This window comes from Drosophila pseudoobscura, chromosome X, assembly GCF_009870125.1.
Source record: "Drosophila pseudoobscura strain MV-25-SWS-2005 chromosome X, UCI_Dpse_MV25, whole genome shotgun sequence".
Taxonomy (NCBI): Eukaryota; Metazoa; Arthropoda; class Insecta; order Diptera; family Drosophilidae; genus Drosophila; species Drosophila pseudoobscura.
In genome coordinates this window covers 53,165,866-53,174,991 of record NC_046683.1, presented here as the reverse complement: position 1 = coordinate 53,174,991, position 9,126 = coordinate 53,165,866, and the positions used below count along the sequence as shown (strand labels likewise).

General features: G+C 47.3%; 3 protein-coding genes across 3 annotated transcripts; 2 read left to right on the top strand and 1 right to left on the bottom strand.

Annotated features, from left to right (window-relative positions):
* Positions 1-52: 52 nt before the first annotated feature.
* Plod (procollagen lysyl hydroxylase) lies at positions 53-9,034 on the bottom strand. Its single transcript, XM_001353894.4, has 10 exons — positions 8,603-9,034; positions 7,840-7,925; positions 5,876-6,015; positions 5,287-5,818; positions 4,973-5,226; positions 4,452-4,553; positions 4,253-4,378; positions 1,372-1,498; positions 732-1,166; positions 53-674 (listed from the first exon to the last, which is right to left on the bottom strand). Exons 1-10 carry the CDS (start codon positions 8,751-8,753, stop codon positions 390-392), a joined length of 2,238 nt encoding a protein of 745 aa, XP_001353930.4. The 5' UTR covers positions 8,754-9,034; the 3' UTR covers positions 53-389.
* On the top strand, positions 1,605-2,775 carry LOC4813042 (contactin-4). The gene is made up of 6 exons (XM_001353896.4): positions 1,605-1,939; positions 2,013-2,119; positions 2,181-2,262; positions 2,324-2,391; positions 2,453-2,528; positions 2,600-2,775. The coding sequence occupies exons 1-6, from the start codon at positions 1,729-1,731 to the stop codon at positions 2,680-2,682; spliced, it is 627 nt and encodes a 208-aa protein (XP_001353932.3). The 5' UTR covers positions 1,605-1,728; the 3' UTR covers positions 2,683-2,775.
* On the top strand, positions 3,449-4,222 carry nkt (noktochor). Its single transcript, XM_001353895.4, has 2 exons — positions 3,449-3,761; positions 3,825-4,222. The coding sequence occupies exons 1-2, from the start codon at positions 3,579-3,581 to the stop codon at positions 4,131-4,133; spliced, it is 492 nt and encodes a 163-aa protein (XP_001353931.2). The 5' UTR covers positions 3,449-3,578; the 3' UTR covers positions 4,134-4,222.
* Positions 9,035-9,126: the final 92 nt, after the last annotated feature.

Genomic DNA, 9,126 nt, shown 5'->3' with positions numbered 1-9,126 from the left:
AGAATGTTAAAGATCTGGATAGATAAGTATTTATATCAATCGAAGCGAAGTGTAAACCTTTTAATTATTGCATTTATTTGATTGCAGACTTGAACACGTTGAATACGTTATAAAAAAACTTACATTTAACTTAGGTATTAAACAGATTCTTTTTAGGGACTCTAAAGCTATCGGTCTCAAAGTAGTCGGGTATGTAAAATCTTCAAAAAATTCAGACTGGCCGAAAACCCCCCACTTCTTGTTCTGGGACTTTAACTAGATTCGATCGGGTTCTGTTCGATCTTAGGATACACAATTCTTTGGAGTGGCCGATATGGCAGTCATGATGCATATAGTAACCATTAAATGTCCATTCGAATCTCTTATTTGGTATTTCCGCCCATCCACGTCTACGGATCGATGAAGGAGATCATGATGTAGCGTGTGCCTTTGGTCACCAGCAGTCCCTCGTGGTAGTGGGTCAGTCGGCCAGGGTGCATCAGCATCCAGCCCTTCTTTGTCTCCGTTACGGAGCAGTTGTAGCGCAAGAAGCGGCACCCGCCTCCCTCGTAGTCGGTGTCCACCTGGTTCATGGCAATGTTGATGGTGTAGGTCGAGGCGTCGTGGTGGGGCCGCAGCGAGGGCTGCTCGTCGGGCCGGTAGCGCACCATGAAGTTCATCAGCGCGCGAGGAGGCTGTGGGTGGGTTTAACATTAGCAATCCGATCTCTCGGGATCTATCCATGAACTCACGTTATGATAATAGCCGGTGAAGACGCGCTCCTGCAGGGGTCGCACAAACAGCTCCAGGAACTTCAGGTACAGCACCTCGAGGCCCACCTGCTTCATGTGAATGTCGCGCGTGGGCACTGCCTCGTAGCCGCCCTCCAGACGATTGTCATTGTTGCTGCCATCAGACCAGGTGCCGTGGTTCTCCATAATGGCCACCAGATCATCGCAAAAGGCGTCCGTCACGATCGCCATCCAGTACACATCCGGACACGGCTGCTCAATCACCGTGCTGGCGTTCAGCTGCTCCGAGTAGTTCGGATGGATGTACTTCTCGGTCCAGTCGTACCGATTGCTGAACAGCGTGTAGAAGTCGGGACGTGCCACCTTGGTGTCGAAGTTATCGGCATTGACCAAGTGTCCGAAGTAGCGTTGATTGCTAATGAACATGAATACACCCTGAAAGACAAAGCCGGAACTTGGATTAGTATGTGAATTAAGGCCCCATCTAAAGCACCCAGCAAAAAGTGGATAGGAAAACGTTCAGCAGATAAGAGAACATCGGACTATCAATTGTGGGACAAAGAATGGGAAGTGTCTGTATACCAATAGGATCTTATATGTGACAAAAGGAAATACCAATCAGTAGGAATAAAGTACTTACCGCTTTTCGTAGCGACTCGCACATGGCCATATCGGCGTCGTATTCGCTGTGCTGGAAGCTGAGGACGTCGAAAACGCTGCTCCTCACCAGATAGATGCTCGTCACATGGGGCACGTTGAATATGCCGCTGTCGGAGAAGTGGAGAAGAATGGAGAGAACGAGAACTGATGAATAACCAGCCAAAAACACGGCGAGCCAGTGACAACACTCATTGCGCAGTGGATTCGCAACAAAGTTGCGAAATGGAAAGTGGCGTCGCACCCAACAGATCTGATCCCCCCATTTACTGCCCGTAATTCAATCAAAAGTGCCCGCATCCACGCTGAAGAACAGAGGGGGAAGACGACCCACGATGGGATGGGAGTGGAGTGGATAACGTGCCGTGCAGATGCAGAGCGCAGTATCAAAACAACATTCCCCGTTGACGATCGCCGATCGGAATCACGCGGCTCGACAATGACCAGTCTCTGTGGCCTCTGGAGCTGGAAGCTCAAGCAATCGTCTCTCCTCGGCCTCGGCCTCTGCCTCCTGCTGCTGATCAGCGATCTTGGCCGCGTGACAGCCCAAAGTGAGTGATCCACTAGCATACATATCCCCCTATCCACTGGGTTCTCAGCTGTCTAGTAACTCCTGTTTCCCAGGAAGCACGGGCGGCAGGAATGTTCTGCGACGCAACTACACGGGCAAGAAGCCCGTGGTCATCCAGCACCTCTCCCAGGATGCCGTCAGCTACTACGATCATGAGAATGTGAGTGACGACGTTCGCCAGAGGTTGTACAGATATCATACGTATATTCTGTGTGTTGCAGGGTGCCAAGATAATAAAGTCCTCGCACTTCGAGCTGGACTACACGCTGGGACGCAAGATCACCTTCTTCTGCATGGCCCAAGGTGAGTAGAGTGGGGTTTGCTGCTCCCTGGAAGGGTTTATAGAGGCGCGTATCTTTTCCAGGCAATCCACGGCCCACCATCACCTGGTTCAAGGATGGAGCTGAGCTCTACCAGCATCGCTTCTTTCAGGTAAGACTTCTTTCGAACACTTAGAGATCACTCAATTGACACTCTGCTGGGTCTGCTTTAGGTGCACGAGTCTCACATAGAGACGGATATTATCAAAAGTAAAATGGAAATAGATCCCACTACGCAGATGGATGCGGGTAAGTAGTCATGGCAGTATGGAACAAGGTCTATACCCACCATATCATCTCTCTTTCCGTCCATCTTTCAGGCTACTACGAATGCCAGGCGGATAACATCTATGCCATCGATCGTCGGGGCTTTCGCACGGACTATGTAATGGTTAACTTTTAGCACCGTAAAGCAGTAAAATGAAATCTAAACTTTGAATCCAGTTGAATCCAGCTAAAGTTAATAAACAAACAAAACAAAAAATGTATAAAAATACTTTTTTGCGTCTCATTTCATGGAAATTTAAATTCTATTCGTTCACGACCTTATGCCTCATGTGCCTCATGTGCCTCTCTGTGTTTGCCTCTGTCTCCGGCTCTGTAAGGGCGCATCTGTATGCGTGGCCGACAAATTGGCTCAATTACCTAATTCAAATGATTTTTTTGCATTTATTTTATTAAAATGTGTGAAAGCAAAGCCCACACTGAGAGGCCCACAACAGTGGCTTTGAAATGTCACCCCACAGGTGCACAGTGGGCCGAAGACTGGCAATAATTGTAGAAGGCAAGGCCCGAAAAAAAACCTTCATATTTAGCAACAGAATTAGGCATAAGGAAAGCATAGTCGAAACATCTTTTCCATTTCATTTCCCTTTCAATGGACCCTTCCCCACTGTGCCATTGTCCGAATTCCAGCGAAAAATATCAGGAAAAGGGGTGACAAGAGCTTCCCATTTGCAAACGAGCGCCCAAATCAAATCAAGCGATGAAATTGAGTGTGGAATATGGAAGTGCAGAGATGAGGAACCATATCCCGGGCCAAGTCCAAAAAGATTGGAGAGCGCAGATTCCACTACTGCACAGTCCACGGATTATATGGCGACGCCAATTGTGGCAAATTACGTGGGGCAGGCAGATCGAGGCATCGAGACATCGAGGCATCGACCAGGGCCCACAGCAGAGTGGATCAGTCGCCGAGCAGACGAGATTCGCACAGCACCGTCGGGCGGAGCCATCGGAGGAGTCACAGAGCACACACCGCACACCACACATCGCACCACTCATAGCACCACACGCACAATGCAGGTCAAATGCCTGATCATCTGCCTCGGCCTGGGCCTGCTCATGCTGGGCACTGGTCCCGTGTGCGAGGCGCGGCGTGCCCGTGGTCGCGGACGCACCAAGTCTAGGGTCCAGATCGGCCTGCCCATCACGGGCAAGTACCGCGATCCCGAGTCCGATCAGTACTACAACAACAATAACGTGAGTTGAGTGACAGTAGTTGAATGAAAGAAGATCACGAATCGAATCTGCGGTTTCCTGCAGGGAGCCAAGATCTTGCAGGCCTCACACTTTGATCTGGAGTACGTGCTGGGCCACAAGATCGCCTTCCTGTGCGTGGCCAAGGGCAATCCGCGGCCACACATCACCTGGTACAAGGACGGGGCCGAGATCTACCAGCACCTCTACATGCACGTCCACGAGTGGACCATCGGCGATGACAGGGTAAAGTCCAAGATCGAAATCGACCCGGCCACACAGATGGACGCAGGCCTCTACGAGTGCACCGCCGACAACATGTACTCCATCGATCGGCGCAGCTTCAAAACAGATTTCTCCATTGCCTTCGACTGATCGACGGCCGGAACCGGCCGAATCAGTTCGGGGCGTGGCTCCCTAGGCTTAAGCAATAAAATCGATGCACATAGCATACAAGATGTAAACCCTAGCGTTTTTTTTTTGTTTATACTTACATCAGATCCCGCTTGACAATGTCCACGTAGTCGTGCGACCTCGCATAGAAGCCGCCCTCCGAGAGTGCGCCCCAGAAGTTGCTCCACAGCTCGTGGTATTTGGCGAACAGCGGCGCCACAAATTGCCTGCAAAAGAGGGGTCATCATTATATTTCGGTGTTCAATCGTTCAGCCGTTCAACCGTTCAGCCGTGACCTACTTGTTCAGTTTGAGCAGTTCGCGTAGCACTTCGCCATCATCGATATGGGCATCTCCATCGATGAAGAAGATGTAGTCGCTTTTGCGGAGCTTGGCTTGGTCGCTGGAATAGAGAATAAATCATCGTAAATATTGAACTATTCTTGGGTTGAGGCAAAGAATGTGAATGAATATGCCCTAACTCTTGGATAATTATGTGACTGTTCAGAGTCTATAGTCTATAGTCTATAAACATCAGAAATTATAATTTAAATGTTCTCTAAAAGAGTCAAAAAGACTAGTCGAAACAATAGAAGCTTTCGTATATTTTCCCTAGGAAGCACCGCTTGTAAGAACGTCTATGTCTGAATACTAATGTCAAGGAAGCTCTCTCAGATCTTAAGACATTCCCACATCTGCTGAGTGAATGCAGCCTTCTTTATCTTTAGGAAGAATCAATCCTTCAAAGAGCTAAAGTATATCCATTCAAGCAGTTCGAGTACCATCCCGTAAGAGTAATTTCTGGTTCCCTTTAGCACTTACAAGGCCAATTGCCTGCCTTGACGCTCGTCCAGATTGTCCGTGGAGAGAGTGTACTTGGCACTGGCGTATTTCTCGCCATGCTTGTTCACAAACGACTTGATGTCCGCGTCGTGGAGCTCCACATTGCTGTAGATCAGCAAATGGAGGTTCTGCTTGGGGTAGTTGATCTTCTCGATGCCCTCGAGGAATTGGTCAAAGAAGGGCACGGCCATGGGGACAATCACAGATAGGGAGATCACGGGCAGATGTTGTTCCTGGAGGAAAATTCAAAGCTGGATTAAATCTACTCTGTTCAGGAGATGTCTGGCACTTACATCCAGTTCCAGGAGATACTCCTGGCAAACAGTGCAGATGCCGTTGAATGTTTTGGCCAGATAGTTGCCGTAGGCATTCAGATCGACCTTGCTCAGTCCGTTGCCATGGACAATGGCGGGCGTGGTCAGAAAGTTCACGTTCTGCAGGATGCCCTGGTTGCTCTCGATGTCCACCTTCAGCTTGACGTCGTTCTTGGCGCCGTGCAGGTTTTGGAACAGGCGTGACTGCGTGTCCAGCTTCATGCCCAGCTTGGCCCGCCTAGCCTCGTCCAGGAACACCTTGGTGTAGTACAGCTGGTCATCGTCCATGTCGTCGATGGCCTCCTCCAGCAGGGCGTTCACCTGCGGGGCGTAGCCAATGAAGGCCCCCGAGTTGAGGAAGCGCGAGGCATTGCCCTCCACCTCGGGGTACGCATCGGTCAGGCTACTGTCCGGCCAGCAGAACTTCTCTGCGGAGAAGAGCAGCTTGGCCTTCGACTCCTTGAACAACTCTACAATCTCCTCCAGCTTGGCGGTGATGATCACATCATAGCTATGGAAAATAAGGGATTGATTCTGGTTTCTGCATAGCTCTTTGTTACCTTCTTACCTGTCTGTGAAGAGTACGATTGTGTCTTGTTCATCCTTCAGGGGTGCAACAGCTTTGCGAAGGAGATTGACTTTGAAACCGCCTCCGGGATGCTGCATATCACCGCCCTTCCAGTGCTCGCCCAGGCCCAAGGTTGTGACCTGTTGGTACACAAATCTTTTAATTGGATTCACTATCTTCTTAGACGAGAAATATTTCTCTAATTTTGTTGAATGTGATTTGGATCCGGTTCTTAATTGATAGCAAGATCTTTTATAGATAACCCCGGATCATCTTGGTGTTTTCTCGTACTGGTATGTGGTTCATTTCCTTATTTAATTGATTTTTAAAGGCTTTAGAATCTGTAACCTTTATAATCTTAGCAAAGACTGATATATCATAGAACTCCCTTGGAAACCATTGGCTTTGAAAGGTATTTAAAGGCTTTAAAGGAGACAATGTTGCTCGAAATGTTGAACATACCAGAACAAAAACATATAAGAAAGAAGCAAAGGAATAAATGGAAGCACATACAAAACATGAAACCCCAACTTGAATGCCCCAACTCCGATCCCCATTCATTCTGCAATCGCTTGGGGCTCACACAGTTCTCCGAATACATAACGAAATCCAAGACAAAGGGGAATGGGGGATGGGGGTGAGGGGGCCATGGGACCATCAGGATCGGGCTAATCAGCAGATTTTCGTATTCGTATTCCCTTCGAAATACCGAAACATTCAGAGGGCGGCCTGACAAAATCGGGCAAAACAAAACCACCATCAGAAACTGTCAACGTTTAGAGGGAGCAAATCCCTGATAAGCAGAAGTCAAACCCCCTCTGTATGTGGAAGACGATTGGAAGAAAGTTCTAGAAACCGAATAGAGACGAATCTCTGTTCTAATAACCCCCGGCAACTGCAATGGGACTACGTGATTAATGCCCGCAATCGGGCCCGCAAGCATGAGAATCCGAATAGGAATACGAATCCGAGACCGAATTGGAATCGGAATTGGAATAGGAATAGGAATTTAAACATGTGTGCACTTGATGTTGCCGGTGCCCCACAAGTCCAGCCAATCTCTGGGGTACACATCAGATGCCACGCCGGATGCTTGGCCGCATATAGTGTACATATGTGCCCCATAACTCGTACATAAAACAATACAAAGTTATGAAAGTGTGCCACAGGCCGACAACCGGCGATTCTTCGAGATCTTTGGAAGACCACACAGCACAGCACAGCACAGACCCGAACCCGACCCCTTATCTGTCACATATGTATATGTATGTACCATGTACATACATATATAGTATAGTTTGTGGTTTTAAGACAAGTTTTTATGAACAACAGATTCTCCAGACAGACGTCAAATTAGAAATTCATCAATAAAAACAATCAGCTCTCATTTGCATGCGAAAGAATTGGTCGCAGAATAAATTTTGGTTTATGCTTTCGATTCCTATGATATTCTAAGGAAATTTACGAGATTTATAAAGAATTATTGGTCATGTTTAAGATAGTACTACTCGTGCTGAGGAAAACCTATTGATAATTCCCTCATGAAAGTCTTCATGATCCCTATGTCCTCTGGCAATACACTTTTTATTTGTATTAAATAGGATTTTCTTGGTCTACGAGAATTTCCACCAATTGAAAAGTCAGCTCGTAATGATTTATACAAGGAGAAATACACAAATTTCTGATGGAACTGCTTCTTTAAACAGTTCTAAAATAAGAAACTGCTCTATAAACAACCCCTTGATCCACCCCATAAACATACTTTATGGACTAACTGTGCGTCGCATTTGTTAATCTGTCGATTCTTTTCTTTCTTCTGGCACTCATAACGGTTCTTGCGAAACCGCAAAGCCGATGCCAAGATTTTAGATATCGAGTGCAAATGAAACTAGACCTGGGACTAATGTGGTCCAATCTACATAGATGCTAAAAGTAGTGTCTTAAAATATACAGAAATATCTCACCTTAACGTCGTAAATGCGTGCAGAACGGATATAGCGGGCATAGCCATCGGTGGGTTCAGTGGCCACCGTGAATACTTCGACCTTATCTGCGGGATTGAGAGAAGATTATGTGGATTAGTGGATTGGCTTCATCGAATTGTATCTGAGGGATCTAAGGCGAAGCACACAAGTAAGATATTGGTTTGACGAGTCTTTTTGATCGTTTTGGCTGATTAACTGGTTTATTTTGCTTAATCAACGGGTTGAACGCGTTTGAAACAAGAGAATAATGAATTGAGATTCATTAGAATCTGCTTTTTCGGTACCGATCCGCATATGTGGATGCTCCTGCCATGCAATTCCAGTGTGAACGGCCCCATACATCAGACGGAACGAAAACCAGAACAAGTGGTCGCTATAGCGACCTAAAGATACCTCTGCTTTACAGAAATGTCTGCCCAGGACTAGTCCAATGTCTTCGTAATTAAGAAAATGTAGAATTTCTTTACATTCGCGGCCTAAAGGAACCCTTAATCTGCCCCACGGTATTACGGCAGATCCTGTGACTCTGCGATTGAATGCCCATCCAATATACCCTTCTGCTGTACAAGTACAGGGTGCTGGCAGCAGGATGGAATGCAGGAAGGCGGGGCATGAGAACATAAACAAAACCACAGTGAGCGATGGGGATGGAGGAAGTCAGTCGCCTTTGCATACAATATAATTTTCCATGTTGACTAATTCGAGAGATGCTCTCACTCATTGCAGTGCAGTAGAAACAAACCATTCAAATTGGACTCTGCTGCAGCGACGTCGGCAGCAGCATCTGCCGCTGCGCCTGCATCTGCGTGGGCTCCTTGCGACGCCAGAAGCAAAAACAATACGGGCAGCGCTCCAAAGCGCAACAACAATGTGCGCTCTTGTTGTTTTTGCATTCTGCTTGATTTTACGGTTCTGTTCACACACACAGAAAAAAAAGAAACTCACACACACGCGTGGAATAAATTTGTTAGGCACTTTAGACAGTAGGGATATGAAGCACTTTGCGTTATAATTGTTGCATTTTCTGTTGCTTCAAGTGCACTAGATTTCAAGTGGAACAACTTTTTGAATCGAGCCGAACCCAAGAACCCCAAAAAGACGAATGCATGGACCCAAAGCGTCCCACTAGCAGGGATCCGACGCCCGCATCACAGCTGACGCGTCAGTGTTGCAAAGCGAGCCAGCGATAGGTCGATAGGCATGGAAGAAACTTCGAGTAAGTTTTGTTTGTTTGGCGCGCACTTTAAATTTATTAATAAATTCAGT